This window comes from Eucyclogobius newberryi, unplaced genomic scaffold (genome assembly GCF_026437365.1).
Source record: "Eucyclogobius newberryi isolate DKJ021-1_F unplaced genomic scaffold, fEucNew1.0.hap1 SCAF_5, whole genome shotgun sequence".
In the NCBI taxonomy this organism is placed as follows: domain Eukaryota; kingdom Metazoa; phylum Chordata; class Actinopteri; order Gobiiformes; family Gobiidae; genus Eucyclogobius; species Eucyclogobius newberryi.
This window is the reverse complement of record NW_027316167.1, coordinates 5,938,592-5,958,216: the sequence shown is the minus strand read 5'-3', so window position 1 is coordinate 5,958,216 and position 19,625 is coordinate 5,938,592. Positions and strand designations below refer to the sequence as shown.

The following is a 19,625-nucleotide window of genomic DNA, read 5'->3' as shown; positions in this document are numbered from 1 at the left end:
GACCACTTTTTAAAGTTGATTTTTGTCCGCTATACAAAATATTCTCTTTTATCTCATTATCAGACAACGGAAATACTTTTTATAGCAAAGTCAGCGGCATAATTGAATCAAAATGTCAAAAACAAGAGTAAACTCTTTGAGATTTTCATTAATAATTCACTTTATTGCTTAAACATTCTCTATCTAGAAGCTTTCAACCTCCAAACTTCAAAATTTATTCAAAATGTCTCAGTGTACAGCAGAGATCATGGTTTGACCTGTGACCCCTCTGCTAACCTCAGGTACTCCATGGCGGCCAACTCCATGATGCACAAGTGCGAGTGTTGCCGGGAGACCAGCACGGCTGAAAGGAAGGTGAAGCTCGATTGTAAGGACGGCAGCAGCGTCACGCACGTCTACAAGGTGCCCACCGCCTGCGAATGCACCCTGACCGAGTGTGTCCCACCGACAAGCGTCCCACAGGAAAAATCTGAGCTAAGCTAGGCCCACATTCACACGGCGCCACTCTCCGCAGTTCACCTGTGCGAGACTGGAAGCCCTCATTCTGAAATAATGAGACTAAGAAAGTGAATGATAAGCATTAGAACTGTGTGTTTTTAGAGGCCGTGTCGGTCAAGCCTCTTCTGCTGCATTCATTAGAATTCATTATTTCAGACGGAGGGAAGGGGACTATATAACTCGCTATGCTATGGTAAATTCACTGCTGATGTTTCATTTTTTAAAAGAAATAGCTAAACTTGTGAGCCGTGAATGTTGAAATCATATTGGGGATTGGCTCCAGTCGCTGTATTAGTTGTATCTTAAATAGTGTTGTGTCTTAAAACCCTCGAAATCTCCTTTAAACCCTTGATTTTCAACCAATGTAACGTAGAAGACTAGCGGGCCTAGAACCGTGCCTTGAGGTACACCCCAAATCATTGCTCATGACAGTTAATAGCTCGATGGGCGGATTTGATTGAGTAATTGAACCTGGGCTCTACAAAAGAGAGCGAAACGACCACCAAATTTAGGGCGCGTTCGGGGTTACTGCCAAAAACTGAGGCGAGGTTGAAAAACAACGCTTTAAACGGACATTTTTGTCGGTGTTGTCGAATAATGCCGTCGCTTTCTCAAACTGCTGTGAAAGCGTCATTTTATCTTGGTTTACTTCATCGATATCCCACGGGTCAGCACTTATATTTGTGTACTGTATATATTTATTTGGGACGGGTTCTTCTGATTTTCTTTGGTAAACCTTGTTACTGCAACTAAAGAAATAAACTTGCACCTTTACATTTGTGCGTTGTTCTTTCTGAAATGGTGCGCACCTAAAGTACTTCAAAGTACAGAAACTTTGAAGGATTCATTCTCGACACAGACGCGGGACAAGGGTTTGTTCAGTTTAGTTTTATTTAACAAGAATCAGACGCCGTTTTGGATTTGGCTTCGAACTAATATAAGATCTGAACATTTACACCCGGAAGTCTTGTGTCAACAGCTGATCGAGGCCAATATTTACACACCGACAGCAACCGAGTGGGAACAACATGCACAATGCTAAACTCGAGCTTCGTCGCCATGGAGACGCGTCGCCATGGAGATGTGGAATGTTCCGGAGGGCACTGCAGACTTCCAATAAGACTCTGATTTGTACAGTAAATACACATACAGCAGACTTTATACAGCCAAAGAGGAGGACGTCCACAAGCCCCGCCTCCTTCCCCTCGCGTCATTTCTTTACGTTTTCAGAGGCTCCGCCCTCACAACAAACACTGTAAGCTGGTTAATGGAAATGTACTATGAAGCTAGACTATAAGCAAGCAGATACTGATGAAGAGCCAGAGGGAACATGGTTTGGAGGCCCATGGTTGGTTTGTGGAGGAGTTTGGCCCTTGAGCACACAGAAGTACGCAGAAGTACATAGAAGTACACAGAAGTACACAGAAGTACACAGAAGTAGACAGAAGTACATAATGTTCTTTGAGAGCGTTAGAGCTCTTCTGCCATCTGCAGCAGAGAGTTTATAGCAGCGTCCTTGTTGCCCTGCTGGGCCTCCAACACTGTGCGCACCACCTCTTTGTCCAGGTTTGGAAACATGTCCTGCAGAGCCTTCAGGTCTTCCTCACTGCACAGAGGGCCCTGGCTCACAGGGGCCGCGAGCGGCCCGGGGACCCCCATAGGGACCATGCCTTGGTTATAGACAGCTGGGACCCCTGAGGAGAAGACAGACAGTTCAACTACACAAAGGAGCTGAGAGAAGGAGCTGAGAGAAGGAGCTGGGAGAGGGAGCTGAGAGAAGGAGCTGAGAGAAGGAGCTGAGAGAAGGAGCTGAGAGAGGAAGCTGAGAGAAGGAGCTGAGAGAGGAAGCTGAGAGAAGGAGCTGCGAGAGGGAGCTGAGAGAAGGAGCTGAGAGAGGGAGCTGAGAGAAGGAGCTGAGAGAGGGAGCTGAGAGAGGGAGCTGAGAGAAGGAGCTGAGAGAAGGAGCTGAGAGAAGGAGCTGAGAGAAGGAGCTGAGAGAAGGAGCTGAGAGAGGGAGCTGAGAGAAGGAGCTGAGAGGGAGCTGAGAGAGGGAGCTGAGAGAAGGAGCTGAGAGAAGGAGCTGAGAGAAGGAGCTGAGAGAGGGAGCTGAGAGAAGGAGCTGAGAGAGGGAGCTGAGAGAGGGAGCTGAGAGAGGGAGCTGAGAGAGGGAGCTGAGAGAAGGAGCTGAGAGAGGGAGCTGAGAGAAGGAGCTGAGAGAGGGAGCTGAGAGAGGGAGCTGAGAGAAGGAGCTGAGAGAGGGAGCTGAGAGAGGGAGCTGAGAGAGGGAGCTGAGAGAGGGAGCTGAGAGAGGGAGCTGAGAGAGGGAGCTGAGAGAGGGAGCTGAGAGAGGGAGCTGAGAGAGGGAGCTGAGAGAGGGAGTTGAGAGAAGGAGCTGAGAGAAGGAGCTGAGAGAGGGAGCTGAGAGGAGCTGAGAGAAGGAGCTGAGAGAGGGAGCTGAGAGAGGGAGCTGAGAGAAGGAGCTGAGAGAGGGAGCTGAGAGAGGGAGCTGAGAGAGGGAGCTGAGAGAGGGAGCTGAGAGAAGGAGCTGAGAGAGGGAGCTGAGAGAGGGAGCTGAGAGAGGGAGCTGAGAGAAGGAGCTGAGAGAGGGAGCTGAGAGAGGGAGCTGAGAGAAGGAGCTGAGAGAAGGAGCTGAGAGAAGGAGCTGAGAGAGGGAGCTGAGAGAGGGAGCTGAGAGAGGGAGCTGAGAGAGGGAGTTGAGAGAGGGAGCTGAGAGAGGGAGCTGAGAGAAGGAGCTGAGAGAGGGAGCTGAGAGAGGGAGCTGAGAGAGGGAGCTGAGAGAAGGAGCTGAGAGAGGGAGCTGAGAGAAGGAGCTGAGAGAGGGAGCTGAGAGAGGGAGCTGAGAGAAGGAGCTGAGAGAGGGAGCTGAGAGAGGGAGCTGAGAGAGGGAGCTGAGAGAGGGAGCTGAGAGAAGGAGCTGAGAGAGGGAGCTGAGAGAGGGAGCTGAGAGAGGGAGCTGAGAGAAGGAGCTGAGAGAGGGAGCTGAGAGAAGGAGCTGAGAGAGGGAGCTGAGAGAGGGAGCTGAGAGAAGGAGCTGAGAGAAGGAGCTGAGAGAAGGAGCTGAGAGAGGGAGCTGAGAGAGGGAGCTGAGAGAAGGAGCTGAGAGAGGGAGCTGAGAGAAGGAGCTGAGAGAGGGAGCTGAGAGAGGGAGCTGAGAGAGGGAGCTGAGAGAGGGAGCTGAGAGAGGGAGCTGAGAGAAGGAGCTGAGAGAGGGAGCTGAGAGAGGGAGCTGAGAGAAGGAGCTGAGAGAGGGAGCTGAGAGAGGGAGCTGAGAGAGGGAGCTGAGAGAGGGAGCTGAGAGAAGGAGCTGAGAGAGGGAGCTGAGAGAAGGAGCTGAGAGAGGGAGCTGAGAGAGGGAGCTGAGAGAGGGAGCTGAGAGAGGGAGCTGAGAGAGGGAGCTCAGAGAGGGAGCTGAGAGAAGGAGCTCAGAGAGGGAGCTGAGAGAGGGAGCTGAGAGAAGGAGCTGAGAGAGGGAGCTGAGAGAGGGAGCTGAGAGAGGGAGCTGAGAGAGGGAGCTGAGAGAGGGAGCTGAGAGAAGGAGCTGAGAGAGGGAGCTGAGAGAGGGAGCTGAGAGAGGGAGCTGAGAGAGGGAGTTGAGAGAGGGAGCTGAGAGAGGGAGCTGAGAGAGGGAGCTGAGCGAAGGAGCTGAGAGAAGGAGCTGAGAGAAGGAGCTGAGAGAGGGAGCTGAGAGAGGGAGCTGAGAGAGGGAGCTGAGAGAAGGAGCTGAGAGAGGGAGCTGAGAGAGGGAGCTGAGAGAAGGAGCTGAGAGAAGGAGCTGAGAGAAGGAGCTGAGAGAAGGAGCTGAGAGAGGGAGCTGAGAGAGGGAGCTGAGAGAGGGAGCTGAGAGAGGGAGTTGAGAGAGGGAGCTGAGAGAGGGAGCTGAGAGAAGGAGCTGAGAGAGGGAGCTGAGAGAGGGAGCTGAGAGAGGGAGCTGAGAGAGGGAGCTGAGAGAGGGAGCTGAGAGAAGGAGCTGAGAGAGGGAGCTGAGAGAGGGAGCTGAGAGAGGGAGCTGAGAGAAGGAGCTGAGAGAGGGAGCTGAGAGAGGGAGCTGAGAGAGGGAGCTGAGAGAAGGAGCTGAGAGAGGGAGCTGAGAGAGGGAGCTGAGAGAGGGAGCTGAGAGAAGGAGCTGAGAGAGGGAGCTGAGAGAAGGAGCTGAGAGAGGGAATTGAGAGAAGGAGCTGAGAGAGGGAGCTGAGAGAGGGAGCTGAGAGAAGGAGCTGAGAGAGGGAGCTGAGAGAGGGAGCTGAGAGAGGGAGCTGAGAGAAGGAGCTGAGAGAGGGAGCTGAGAGAGGGAGCTGAGAGAGGGAGCTGAGAGAAGGAGCTGAGAGAGGGAGCTGAGAGAGGGAGCTGAGAGAGGGAGCTGAGAGAGGGAGCTGAGAGAGGGAGCTGAGAGAGGGAGCTGAGAGAAGGAGCTGAGAGAGGGAGTTGAGAGAAGGAGCTGAGAGAGGGAGCTGAGAGAGGGAGCTGAGAGAGGGAGCTGAGAGAAGGAGCTGAGAGAGGGAGCTGAGAGAGGGAGCTGAGAGAGGGAGCTGAGAGAGGGAGTTGAGAGAAGGAGCTGAGAGAGGGAGCTGAGAGAAGGAGCTGAGAGAGGGAGCTGAGAGAGGGAGCTGAGAGAAGGAGCTGAGAGAAGGAGCTGAGAGAGGGAGCTGAGAGAGGGAGCTGAGAGAGGGAGCTGAGCGAAGGAGCTGAGAGAGGGAGCTGAGAGAGGGAGCTGAGAGAGGGAGCTGAGAGGAGCTGAGAGAAGGAGCTGAGAGAGGGAGCTGAGAGAAGGAGCTGAGAGAGGGAGCTGAGAGAGGGAGCTGAGAGAGGGAGCTGAGAGAAGGAGCTGAGAGAGGGAGCTGAGAGAGGGAGCTGAGAGAGGGAGCTGAGAGAGGGAGCTGAGAGAGGGAGTTGAGAGAAGGAGCTGAGAGAGGGAGCTGAGAGAGGGAGCTGAGCGAAGGAGCTGAGAGAAGGAGCTGAGAGAGGGAGCTGAGAGAGGGAGCTGAGAGAGGGAGCTGAGAGAAGGAGCTGAGAGAGGGAGCTGAGAGAGGGAGCTGAGAGAAGGAGCTGAGAGAAGGAGCTGAGAGAAGGAGCTGAGAGAGGGAGCTGAGAGAGGGAGCTGAGAGAGGGAGCTGAGAGAGGGAGCTGAGAGAAGGAGCTGAGAGAGGGAGCTGAGAGAGGGAGCTGAGAGAGGGAGCTGAGCGAAGGAGCTGAGAGAGGGAGCTGAGAGAGGGAGCTGAGAGAGGGAGCTGAGAGAGGGAGCTGAGAGGAGCTCAGAGAGGGAGCTGAGAGAGGGAGCTGAGAGAAGGAGCTGAGAGAGGGAGCTGAGAGAAGGAGCTGAGAGAGGGAGCTGAGAGAGGGAGCTGAGAGAGGGAGCTGAGAGAAGGAGCTGAGAGAGGGAGCTGAGAGAGGGAGCTGAGAGAGGGAGCTGAGAGAGGGAGTTGAGAGAAGGAGCTGAGAGAGGGAGCTGAGAGAGGGAGCTGAGCGAAGGAGCTGAGAGAAGGAGCTGAGAGAGGGAGCTGAGAGAGGGAGCTGAGAGAGGGAGCTGAGAGAAGGAGCTGAGAGAGGGAGCTGAGAGAGGGAGCTGAGAGAAGGAGCTGAGAGAAGGAGCTGAGAGAAGGAGCTGAGAGAGGGAGCTGAGAGAGGGAGCTGAGAGAAGGAGCTGAGAGAAGGAGCTGAGAGAGGGAGCTGAGAGAGGGAGCTGAGAGAGGGAGTTGAGAGAGGGAGCTGAGAGAGGGAGCTGAGAGAAGGAGCTGAGAGAGGGAGTTGAGAGAAGGAGCTGAGAGAGGGAGCTGAGAGAAGGAGCTGAGAGAGGGAGCTGAGAGAAGGAGCTGAGAGAGGGAGCTGAGAGAGGGAGCTGAGAGAGGGAGCTGAGAGAAGGAGCTGAGAGAGGGAGCTGAGAGAGGGAGCTGAGAGAGGGAGCTGAGAGAAGGAGCTGAGAGAGGGAGCTGAGAGAGGGAGCTGAGAGAGGGAGCTGAGAGAAGGAGCTGAGAGAGGGAATTGAGAGAAGGAGCTGAGAGAGGGAGCTGAGAGAGGGAGCTGAGAGAGGGAGCTGAGAGAAGGAGCTGAGAGAGGGAGCTGAGAGAGGGAGCTGAGAGAAGGAGCTGAGAGAGGGAGCTGAGAGAGGGAGCTGAGAGAGGGAGCTGAGAGAAGGAGCTGAGAGAGGGAGCTGAGAGAGGGAGCTGAGAGAAGGAGCTGAGAGAGGGAGCTGAGAGAGGGAGTTGAGAGAGGGAGCTGAGAGAGGGAGCTGAGAGAGGGAGCTGAGAGAGGGAGTTGAGAGAAGGAGCTGAGAGAGGGAGCTGAGAGAGGGAGCTGAGAGAGGGAGCTGAGAGAGGGAGTTGAGAGAAGGAGCTGAGAGAGGGAGCTGAGAGAAGGAGCTGAGAGAGGGAGCTGAGAGAGGGAGCTGAGAGAGGGAGCTGAGAGAGGGAGCTGAGAGAAGGAGCTGAGAGAGGGAGCTGAGAGAGGGAGCTGAGAGAGGGAGCTGAGAGAAGGAGCTGAGAGAGGGAGCTGAGCGAAGGAGCTGAGAGAAGGAGCTGAGAGAGGGAGCTGAGAGAGGGAGCTGAGAGAAGGAGCTGAGAGAGGGAGCTGAGAGAGGGAGCTGAGAGAGGGAGCTGAGAGAGGGAGCTGAGAGAGGGAGTTGAGAGAGGGAGCTGAGAGAGGGAGTTGAGAGAAGGAGCTGAGAGAGGGAGCTGAGAGAAGGAGCTGAGAGAGGGAGCTGAGAGAAGGAGCTGAGAGAAGGAGCTGAGAGAGGGAGTTGAGAGAGGGAGCTGAGAGAGGGAGCTGAGAGAGGGAGCTGAGAGAAGGAGCTGAGAGAGGGAGTTGAGAGAAGGAGCTGAGAGAGGGAGCTGAGAGAGGGAGTTGAGAGAGGGAGCTGAGAGAGGGAGCTGAGAGAAGGAGCTGAGAGAGGGAGTTGAGAGAAGGAGCTGAGAGAAGGAGCTGAGAGAAGGAGCTGAGAGAGGGAGCTGAGAGAGGGAGCTGAGAGAGGGAGCTGAGAGAAGGAGCTGAGAGAGGGAGCTGAGAGAGGGAGCTGAGAGAAGGAGCTGAGAGAGGGAGCTGAGAGAGGGAGCTGAGCGAAGGAGCTGAGAGAAGGAGCTGAGAGAAGGAGCTGAGAGAGGGAGCTGAGAGAAGGAGCTGAGAGAGGGAGCTGAGAGAGGGAGCTGAGAGAGGGAGCTGAGAGAGGGAGCTGAGAGAGGGAGTTGAGAGAGGGAGCTGAGAGAGGGAGTTGAGAGAAGGAGCTGAGAGAGGGAGCTGAGAGAGGGAGCTGAGAGAAGGAGCTGAGAGAGGGAGTTGAGAGAGGGAGCTGAGAGAGGGAGCTGAGAGAGGGAGCTGAGAGAAGGAGCTGAGAGAGGGAGTTGAGAGAGGGAGCTGAGAGAGGGAGTTGAGAGAGGGAGCTGAGAGAGGGAGCTGAGAGAAGGAGCTGAGAGAGGGAGTTGAGAGAAGGAGCTGAGAGAAGGAGCTGAGAGAAGGAGCTGAGAGAAGGAGCTGAGAGAGGGAGCTGAGAGAGGGAGCTGAGAGAGGGAGTTGAGAGAAGGAGCTGAGAGAGGGAGCTGAGAGAGGGAGCTGAGAGAGGGAGCTGAGAGAAGGAGCTGAGAGAAGGAGCTGAGAGAAGGAGCTGAGCGAAGGAGCTGAGAGAGGGAGCTGAGAGAGGGAGTTGAGAGAGGGAGCTGAGAGAAGGAGCTGAGAGAAGGAGCTGAGAGAAGGAGCTGAGAGAAGGAGCTGAGAGAGGGAGCTGAGAGAAGGAGCTGAGAGAGGGAGCTGAGAGAGGGAGTTGAGAGAGGGAGCTGAGAGAGGGAGCTGAGAGAAGGAGCTGAGAGAGGGAGTTGAGAGAAGGAGCTGAGAGAAGGAGCTGAGAGAAGGAGCTGAGAGAGGGAGCTGAGAGAGGGAGCTGAGAGAGGGAGCTGAGAGAAGGAGCTGAGAGAGGGAGCTGAGAGAGGGAGCTGAGAGAAGGAGCTGAGAGAGGGAGCTGAGAGAGGGAGCTGAGCGAAGGAGCTGAGAGAAGGAGCTGAGAGAAGGAGCTGAGAGAGGGAGCTGAGAGAAGGAGCTGAGAGAGGGAGCTGAGAGAGGGAGCTGAGAGAGGGAGCTGAGAGAGGGAGCTGAGAGAGGGAGTTGAGAGAGGGAGCTGAGAGAGGGAGTTGAGAGAAGGAGCTGAGAGAGGGAGCTGAGAGAGGGAGCTGAGAGAAGGAGCTGAGAGAGGGAGTTGAGAGAGGGAGCTGAGAGAGGGAGCTGAGAGAGGGAGCTGAGAGAAGGAGCTGAGAGAGGGAGTTGAGAGAGGGAGCTGAGAGAGGGAGTTGAGAGAGGGAGCTGAGAGAGGGAGCTGAGAGAAGGAGCTGAGAGAGGGAGTTGAGAGAAGGAGCTGAGAGAAGGAGCTGAGAGAAGGAGCTGAGAGAAGGAGCTGAGAGAGGGAGCTGAGAGAGGGAGCTGAGAGAGGGAGTTGAGAGAAGGAGCTGAGAGAGGGAGCTGAGAGAGGGAGCTGAGAGAGGGAGCTGAGAGAAGGAGCTGAGAGAAGGAGCTGAGAGAAGGAGCTGAGCGAAGGAGCTGAGAGAGGGAGCTGAGAGAGGGAGTTGAGAGAGGGAGCTGAGAGAAGGAGCTGAGAGAAGGAGCTGAGAGAAGGAGCTGAGAGAAGGAGCTGAGAGAGGGAGCTGAGAGAAGGAGCTGAGAGAGGGAGCTGAGAGAGGGAGTTGAGAGAGGGAGCTGAGAGAGGGAGCTGAGAGAAGGAGCTGAGAGAGGGAGCTGAGAGAAGGAGCTGAGAGAGGGAGCTGAGAGAGGGAGCTGAGCGAAGGAGCTGAGAGAAGGAGCTGAGAGAAGGAGCTGAGAGAGGGAGCTGAGAGAAGGAGCTGAGAGAGGGAGCTGAGAGAGGGAGCTGAGAGAGGGAGCTGAGAGAGGGAGCTGAGAGAGGGAGTTGAGAGAGGGAGCTGAGAGAGGGAGTTGAGAGAAGGAGCTGAGAGAGGGAGTTGAGAGAAGGAGCTGAGAGAGGGAGCTGAGAGAGGGAGCTGAGAGAAGGAGCTGAGAGAGGGAGTTGAGAGAGGGAGCTGAGAGAGGGAGCTGAGAGAGGGAGCTGAGAGAAGGAGCTGAGAGAGGGAGTTGAGAGAGGGAGCTGAGAGAGGGAGTTGAGAGAGGGAGCTGAGAGAGGGAGCTGAGAGAAGGAGCTGAGAGAGGGAGTTGAGAGAAGGAGCTGAGAGAAGGAGCTGAGAGAAGGAGCTGAGAGAAGGAGCTGAGAGAGGGAGCTGAGAGAGGGAGCTGAGAGAGGGAGTTGAGAGAAGGAGCTGAGAGAGGGAGCTGAGAGAGGGAGCTGAGAGAGGGAGCTGAGAGAAGGAGCTGAGAGAAGGAGCTGAGAGAAGGAGCTGAGCGAAGGAGCTGAGAGAGGGAGCTGAGAGAGGGAGTTGAGAGAGGGAGCTGAGAGAAGGAGCTGAGAGAAGGAGCTGAGAGAAGGAGCTGAGAGAAGGAGCTGAGAGAGGGAGCTGAGAGAAGGAGCTGAGAGAGGGAGCTGAGAGAGGGAGTTGAGAGAGGGAGCTGAGAGAGGGAGCTGAGAGAAGGAGCTGAGAGAGGGAGCTGAGAGAAGGAGCTGAGAGAGAGGAGGTCAGACCTGTGATGGGGACGTAGCCCACGCCCTGCTGGTACACAGAGGGCATGAGGACCACGGGCTGGGGCATGACTCCAGCGGGCAGCGACTGAAACACAGCTCCAGTTACTGACCCTCACACGCTCATGCTACTACATACAACATATACATATACATATACATATACATATATATACATATACATATACATATACATATACATATATATACATATACATATACATATACATATACATATATATATATACATATATATATATACATATACATATATATATATACATATATATATATACATATATATATATATATACATATATATATATACATATATATATATATATATACATATATATATATATATATACATATATACATATATATATATATATACATATATATATATATATATATACATATATATATATATATATATACATATATATATATATATATATATATATATATATATATATATATATATATATTTATATAGGCAGAACATAAACTTACAGCAAAGGACATGACCAAGTTGATCATGCCTTCTTTGTCGTCTCCTTGGCGACCGCTGAGGCTGAACCACTCGTCCACCACACTGCCCTCCCTCAGGCTCTCTGGGATGGTCACATGGGTCCAGGCTATCCGGTCATCCATGGAGAACGCCCTCTGGAGTCATGAAGAACAACAGCCTCATGAAATAGAGATGTTTTATTCTATTTGAATCAACGTTTATCTATATAATTTATACATCTATACATATGGACATTGCACCTTCAAAGGGACATATTTCAAAATGCATTTTCTCCATAAGAAAATAAAAATCACTGCTTAAACGAGCGCCTACAAATCGACCGATCAACCAATCAATACTTTATAAATGGATTTTAATAAAATATCCCATAAAGTGCATTAAAAACAACAATCCCACATGCTCACAACCCAACAACACACCCACACGACCACACAACATACCAACACAACCCAACAACACACCCACACGACCACACAACCCAACAACACACCCACACAACCACACAACCCAACAACATACCAACACAACCCAGCAACATACCAACACAACCCAGCAACATACCAACACAACCCAGCAACATACCAACACAACCCAGCAACATACCAACACAACCCAACAACATACCAACACAACCCAACAACACACCAACACAACCCAACAACACACCAACACAACCCAACAACCCACACACACAACCCAACAACACAACCACACAACTCACCCACACAATTCACCCACATAACCCAACAACACACCCACCTGACCACACAACCCAACAACACACCCACACAACCCAACAACACACCCACACAACCCAACAACACACCCACACAACCCAACAACACACCCACACAACCCACCCACACAACCCAACAACACACCCACACGACCACACAACCCAACAACACGACCACACAACCCAACAACACGACCACACAACCCAACAACACGACCACACAACCCAACAACACGACCACACAACCCAACAACACGACCACACAACCCAACAACACACCCACACAACCCAACAACATACCAACACAACCCAACAACCCACACACACAACCCAACAACACACCCACACAACCCAACAACACACCCACACGACCACACAACCCACCCACACAACCCAACAACACACCCACACGACCACACAACCCACCCACACAACCCAACAACACACCCACACGACCACACAACCCAACAACACGACCACACAACCCAACAACACACCCACACAACCCAACAACATACCAACACAACCCAACAACCCACACACACAACCCAACAACACACCCACACAACCCAACAACACACCCACACGACCACACAACCCACCCACACAACCCAACAACACACCCACACGACCACACAACCCACCCACACAACGCAACAACACACCCACACAACCCAACAACCCGACCACACAACCCAACAACCCACCCACACGACCACACAACCACACAACTCACCCACACAACCCAACAACACACCCACACAACCCATCAACCCAACCACACACCCACACAACCCAACAACACACCAACACAACCCAACAACACACCCACACAACCCACCCACACAACCACAAAACCCAACAACCCACCCACACAACCACAAAACCCAACAACCACACAACCCACCCACACAACCACACAACTCACCCACACAACTCACCCACACAACCCAAGAACACACCCACACAACCCAACAACACACCCATACAACCCAACCACACAACCACATGACCGACCCTTCCTAACCCTTTCACTGGCACTGTCCAGGTGGGGGGGGCTGTACCTCATCAAAGATCTCCAGGTAGAAGGCGTCGACCCCGGGGGGCACAGTGCACTGGATCACCTTGTTCCAGCGCGGGTTCTTGGCTCCGTTGTGAGCGGTGGGCGTCTCATAAACGGCGTAGCCCAGTCGCAGTCTGCAGTACGGGTCCATCCGCGTCATCCCGTAGTTTTTAGCAAGTTTGGCCTGGAACAGGAAAAATGGTCATCTTTACGCTAAAACACGGACTCCACAAGAAGGTACATGTCACAACATGTATGCTCATACATGTATGCTCATACATGTGTGCACATAGCTGCTCCAGCTGCTCAGCCTTATTATAATGCTATTTTCAGACACCTCCAGCATTAATATTTATGTTCGAAGTCTCGTCAGAGCCTCAAAGGCTGATCTGAGGCACAAACAGCTGACTGGCACTGTGCCAATGAAGACTGAAGGAGTCACTATAATCCACTACGGGCCATAGTTCCACCAGAGGAGCATGTACAGTGGAGTACAGTGGAGTACAGAGGAGTACAGAGGAGTACAGAGTACAGTGGAGTACAGTGGAGTACAGAGTATAGTGGAGTACAGTGGAGTACGGAGTGGAGTACAGAAGAGTACAGTAGAGTACAGTACAGTACAGTAGAGTACAGTGGAGTATAGTGGAGTAGAGTGGAGTACAGTGGAGTTCAGTGGAGTACAGAGTAGAGTAGAGTAGAGTAGAGTAGAGTAGAGTAGAGTACAGTGGAGTACAGTGGAGTACAGAGGTGTACAGTGGAGTACAGTGGAGTACAGTGGAGTACAGAGTATAGTGGAGTACAGTGGAGTACAGAGGTGTACAGTAGAGTACAGTGGAGTACGGTGGAGTACAGAGTATAGTGGAGTACAGTGAAGTACAGTGGAGTACAGAGGTGTACAGTAGAGTACAGTGGAGTACAGTGGAGTACAGTGGAGTACAGTGGAGTACAGAGGTGTACAGTAGAGTACAGTGGAGTACAGTAGAGTACAGAGTACAGTGGAGTACAGTGGAGTACAGTGGAGTACAGAGGTGTACAGTAGAGTACAGTGGAGTACAGTGGAGTACAGTGGAGTACAGTGAAGTACAGAGTATAGTGGAGTACAGTGGAGTACAGAGTATAGTGGAGTACAGTGGAGTACGGAGTGGAGTACAGAAGAGTACAGTAGAGTACGGAGTGGAGTACAGAAGAGTACAGTAGAGTACAGTACAGTACAGTAGAGTACAGTGGAGTATAGTGGAGTACAGTGAAGTACAGAGTATAGTGGAGTACAGTGGAGTACAGAGTATAGTGGAGTACAGTGGAGTACGGAGTGGAGTACAGAAGAGTACAGTAGAGTACGGAGTGGAGTACAGAAGAGTACAGTAGAGTACAGTACAGTACAGTAGAGTACAGTAGAGTACAGTGGAGTACAGTGGAGTACAGTGAAGTACAGAGTATAGTGGAGTACAGTGGAGTACAGAGTATAGTGGAGTACAGTGGAGTACGGAGTGGAGTACAGAAGAGTACAGTAGAGTACGGAGTGGAGTACAGAAGAGTACAGTAGAGTACAGTACAGTACAGTAGAGTACAGTGGAGTATAGTGGAGTACAGTGGAGTAGAGTAGAGTGGAGTAAGGTGGAGTTCAGTGGAGTACAGAGTAGAGTAGAGTACAGTGGAGTAAAGTGGAGTACAGTGGAGTACAGTGGAGTACAGTGGAGTACAGTGGAGTACAGTGGAGTACAGTGGAGTAGAGTACAGTAGAGTAGTGTACAGTGGAGTACAGTACAGTACAGTGGAGTACAGTAGAGTATAGTGGAGTACAGTGGAGTTCAGTGGAGTTCAGTGGAGTACAGAGTAGAGTAGAGTACAGTAAGTACAGTGGAGTAGAGTAGAGTAGAGTACAGTAGAGTAGAGTACAGTGGAGTACAGTGGAGTACAGAGTAGAGTAGAGTACAGTACAGTAAGTACAGTGGAGTACAGTAGAGTAGAGTACAGTAGAGTAGAGTACAGTAGAGTACAGTGGAGTACAGTAGAGTAGAGTACAGTAGAGTAGAGTACAGTAGAGTACAGTGGAGTACAGTACAGTAAGTACAGTGGAGTACAGTAGAGTAGAGTCGAGTACAGTAGAGTAGAGTACAGTAAGTACAGTGGAGTACAGTAGAGTAGAGTCGAGTACAGTAGAGTAGAGTACAGTAGAGTACAGTGGAGTACAGTACAGTAGAGTACAGTGGGCTCTGCACAAAAAGCACTTCAGAGGAACATCCTGAACCTTCTCATGGGTACATGGGCATACAGCGGGCACTGCTGATGTCTCTATTGACACTTTTTAACTGTGTTAGTTGAGTTTGAATTGTCTGTAGTAAATACTGCAGTAGTTGTTAGTACCTGGACCACGGTGATGCTGAGGCGGCCGATGGTGCTCATGGCGCCGCCATACTGCAGCTGGCGTGCGGCCTGGGCGTCCAGCTGCACCTGCTGCTGCTGCTGCGTGGGGCTGATCCGCAGAAAGTCCTGGGGCAGCTCCCCGATGTACACCTGCATCGGGCACAGCGGGTTTAAACACTCACGTCCACATCGGGCACAGCGGGTTCAAACACTCACGTCCACATCAGGCACATCGGGTTCAAACACTCACGTCCACATCGGGCACAGCGGGTTTAAACACTCACGTCCACATCGGGCACAGCGGGTTTAAACACTCACGTCCACATCGGGCACAGCGGGTTTAAACACTCACGTCCACATCGGGCACAGCGGGTTTAAACACTCACGTCCACATCGGGCACAGCGGGTTCAAACACTCACGTCCACATCAGGCACATCGGGTTCAAACACTCACGTCCACATCAGGCACAGCGGGTTTAAACACTCACGTCCACATCGGGCACAGCGGGTTCAAACACTCACGTCCACATCAGGCACATCGGGTTCAAACACTCACGTCCACATCGGGCACAGCGGGTTTAAACACTCACGTCCACATCGGGCACAGCGGGTTTAAACACTCACGTCCACATCGGGCACAGCGGGTTTAAACACTCACGTCCACATCGGGCACAGCGGGTTTAAACACTCACGTCCACATCGGGCACAGCGGGTTCAAACACTCACGTCCACATCAGGCACATCGGGTTCAAACACTCACGTCCACATCGGGCACAGCGGGTTTAAACACTCACGTCCACATCGGGCACAGCGGGTTTAAACACTCACGTCCACATCGGGCACAGCGGGTTTAAACACTCACGTCCACATCGGGCACAGCGGGTTTAAACACTCACGTCCACATCGGGCACATCGGGTTCAAACACTCACGTCCACATCGGGAACATCGGGTTTAAACACTCACGTCCATATCGGGCACAGCGAGTTTAAACACTCACGTCCACATCGGGCACAGCGGGTTTAAACACTCACGTCCACATCGGGCACAGCGGGTTTAAACACTCACGTCCACATCGGGCACAGCGGGTTTAAACACTCACGTCCACATCGGGCACATCGGGTTCAAACACTCACGTCCACATCGGGAACATCGGGTTTAAACACTCACGTCCACATCGGGCACATCGGGTTCAAACACTCACGTCCACATCGGGAACATCGGGTTTAAACACTCACGTCCACATCAGGCACATCGGGTTCAAACACTCACGTCCACATCGGGCACAGCGGGTTTAAACACTCACGTCCACATCGGGCACAGCGGGTTTAAACACTCACGTCCACATCGGGCACAGCGGGTTCAAACACTCACGTCCACATCGGGCACATCGGGTTCAAACACTCACGTCCACATCGGGCACAGCGGGTTCAAACACTCACGTCCACATCGGGCACATCGGGTTCAAACACTCACGTCCACATCAGGTACAGCGGGTTTAAACACTCACGTCCACATCGGGCACAGCGGGTTCAAACACTCACGTCCACATCGGGCACATCGGGTTCAAACACTCACGTCCACATCGGGCACAGCGGGTTTAAACACTCACGTCCACATCGGGCACAGCGGGTTCAAACACTCACGTCCACATCGGGCACATCGGGTTCAAACACTCACGTCCACATCGGGAACATCGGGTTTAAACACTCACGTCCACATCGGGCACAGCGGGTTTAAACACTCACGTCCACATCGGGAACATCGGGTTTAAACACTCACGTCCACATCGGGCACAGCGGGTTTAAACACTCACGTCCACATCGGGCACAGCGGGTTTAAACACTCACGTCCATATCGGGCACAGCGGGTTTAAACACTCACGTCCATATCGGGCACAGCGGGTTTAAACACTCACGTCCACATCGGGCACAGCGGGTTTAAACACTCACGTCCATATCGGGCACAGCGGGTTCAAACACTCACGTCCACATCAGGCACATCGGGTTCAAACACTCACGTCCACATCGGGCACAGCGGGTTTAAACACTCACGTCCACATCGGGCACAGCGGGTTTAAACACTCACGTCCATATCGGGCACAGCGGGTTTAAACACTCACGTCCATATCGGGCACAGCGGGTTTAAACACTCACGTCCACATCGGGCACAGCGGGTTTAAACACTCACGTCCATATCGGGCACAGCGAGTTTAAACACTCACGTCCACATCGGGCACAGCGGGTTTAAACACTCACGTCCATATCGGGCACAGCGAGTTTAAACACTCACGTCCACATCGGGCACAGCGGGTTTAAACACTCACGTCCATATCGGGCACAGCGGGTTTAAACACTCACGTCCATATCGGGCACAGCGAGTTTAAACACGCTCACGTTTAACGATATACACCGGAGACGTCCTTTAGGCTGCTACGAGCGATAAGAACCCCGACCCTGAATATTCACAGTGAACCCTCTGTACAATATTAATACAAAGCATGAACTGCAATAAACACAGAGCCCAATGAAACCGTTTAGTACTTTGTTTAGTATTTTGTCATAAAAGATACATATTCGACCATATTCGACAGCTCAAATCTAAAGAACGCAACTGACAAACTGCTAAAATAAGTGTTTCAGAGCATGTTTGTACCGCTCTAAACTATATTTTTTATGCAGAATTAGACTTAGGTTATTTTGTTGTTTGTGGTGGAAATTACTGCAGCCTTTGAGATTTGCTAATTGCGATTTTGATTAGATTAAGATTAAATCCGAGGTGTCTCAAACTTAGATACGTGGCCCCTGACACACACACTGGGATGTAACCAGGTAACCATGTCCAAACCTCCGTAAAATATTACAGAACATTTTATTTTTAATATTTTGAAAATGTCATTTTTTTCTTCAGCATTTGTTTCGAATGAGCGTTGTATTCCAAAGTAAAAGCCCTGAAATGGAACAAAGGATCATGGTCTATGTCCCCGTTTCATTCCAGCTTAATCAGTTCTTCAAAGTTAAGAACGTTTCAATTAATCAATCAATTCAATCAATCAGTTTGGAGTGTTAAAGGTCCATGAATAACCTTTAACACTCCAAACTAATTGATTAATAAGAGTAATTGCTAGATTAATCGATTAGCTAAACTGATAGTTAGTTGAAGCCCTACATTTAAGCAAAGGGGGCTGTGTTTGGCCATAGTGTGACAGCCCAGGATATTATAGAGACTTTTGACAATACACAATACTTTGAGTATTTGTAACATCCTTAAGTACAAGTATCGACAGCGTCCTTTGATTTTTCCTGAAGCGTTTTACAATGATCTTTACTCTTGAGTTTAATCAGAACTAGTGTGTGTCTCTGTCTCTGTGTGTGTGTCTGTGTGTGATCATGCGTGCGTGTGTGTGTGTGTGTGTGTGTGTGTGTGTGTGTGTGTGTGTGTATGCGTGCGCCGGTGTATGTGTGTGCACGTGTTTATGTGCGTGTGTGGGTTTGTAAGTGTGTGTGTGTGTGTGTGTGCGTGATCATGCGTGCGTGTGTGAGTAGGTTTGTAAGTGTGTGTGTGTGTGTGTGTGTGTGTGAGTGTGTGTGAGTGAGTGGGTTTGTAAGTGTGTGCGTGTGTGTGTGCGTGTGTGCGTGTGAGTTTGTAAGTGTAAGTGTGTAAGTGTGTGTGTGTGTGTGTGTGTGTGTGTGAGAGTTTGTAAGTGTATGTGTGTGTGTGTGTGTGTGAGTGTGTGTGAGTGAGTGGGTTTGTAAGTGTGTGCGTGTGTGTGTGTGTGTGTGTGTGCGTGTGTGCGTGTGAGTTTGTAAGTGTAAGTGTGTAAGTGTGTGTGTGTGTGTGTGTGAGTTTGTAAGTGTATGTGTGTGTGTGTGTGTGTGTGTGTGTGTGTGAGTGTGTGTGAGTGAGTGGGTTTGTAAGTGTGTGCGTGTGTGTGTGCGTGTGTGCGTGTGAGTTTGTAAGTGTAAGTGTGTGTGTGTGTGTGTGTGTGGGTTTGTAAGTGTATGCGGTGTATGCGTTGTGTGCGTGTTAGTAGAAAAAGCTTCAGTTGTAGTCATTCAGTTGCGTTGTGTGCGTGTGTAGGGCCCAATGCTATCGGAGCTGAGCTAGCTGTGTTTACATTAGGGCGTTGTAATAATCTGCTTATACTTAAGCAAACACACGTGACCACACCGTCCTAAAACACACACGAGGCTGAAATACATAAATACATAACACACTGTTCAGTTTGGGAGTAATCAAGGAGCTAGTTATTGCGTAGGAATGAATCGACCCAGCGTTTATAAGGAAGTGACGTAAAGTAAATGTAAGGAACAGGGTGAGAACGTAAATCATGCTTTGATGTGTCACTCGTGTTGTCCACGGCGTCCACGACAAACTGTCACGTCAATGTTGTGGTCAGATCGGACTTAAACCGAGCGTAAACAGACCTGTCCCCGCTGAGTGCTGATGGTGGTCGCCATCTTGTCTGTGCTGTCGCTGCTTCTTCTTCGTGTGTATTTCCGGCAGACTGCGCGCCACACAGCGCTCTGCTGCCGCTCACTGGTGGTAGTCCATTATGACACGTTACTACCTAATGCAGGGCTTCTAAAACCTATACTGGCGCGCGCCCTTAGGAGATAAAAAGTATCCACTGCGTTTAGGTTTCTTATGTTTTTATGTTTTTTATGTCTCCCTCTTTTATTCCCGCCCTGGGAGCTTTCCCCACTCCTCCACGGAAACAACAGTCCAGATGGCACAGAAATGAGAAACAAGTGCATCATTTAGAGATGGTTAACCAACAGCTTCACCCACAAACGCCAAGAGCTATGACCCCACCCAGGTCTTCACCTGGAGCCCTGCCCTGCCCATTGGTGCCCT

The 19,625-nt window shown here is 51.5% G+C and overlaps 2 protein-coding genes across 2 annotated transcripts in view; one reads left to right on the top strand and one right to left on the bottom strand.

Moving 5' to 3' along the window:
- LOC140381559 (mucin-5B-like) overlaps window positions 1–1,204 on the top strand; it is a 42,297-nt gene extending 41,093 nt beyond the window's left edge. The window contains exon 59 of the mRNA XM_072465625.1: window positions 282–1,204. Coding sequence (XP_072321726.1) covers window positions 282–483 — 202 coding nt within the window. The 3' untranslated portion in view covers window positions 484–1,204. The remainder of the gene's footprint in view (window positions 1–281) is intronic.
- Window positions 1,205–1,684: 480 nt separating this feature from the next.
- tollip (toll interacting protein) lies at window positions 1,685–19,337 on the bottom strand. The gene is made up of 7 exons (XM_072464934.1): window positions 19,196–19,337; window positions 14,771–14,920; window positions 12,408–12,590; window positions 10,589–10,741; window positions 10,079–10,163; window positions 1,947–2,192; window positions 1,685–1,895 (listed from the first exon to the last, which is right to left on the bottom strand). The coding sequence occupies exons 1-6, from the start codon at window positions 19,226–19,228 to the stop codon at window positions 1,969–1,971; spliced, it is 828 nt and encodes a 275-aa protein (XP_072321035.1). The 5' UTR covers window positions 19,229–19,337; the 3' UTR covers window positions 1,685–1,895; window positions 1,947–1,968.
- Window positions 19,338–19,625: the final 288 nt, after the last annotated feature.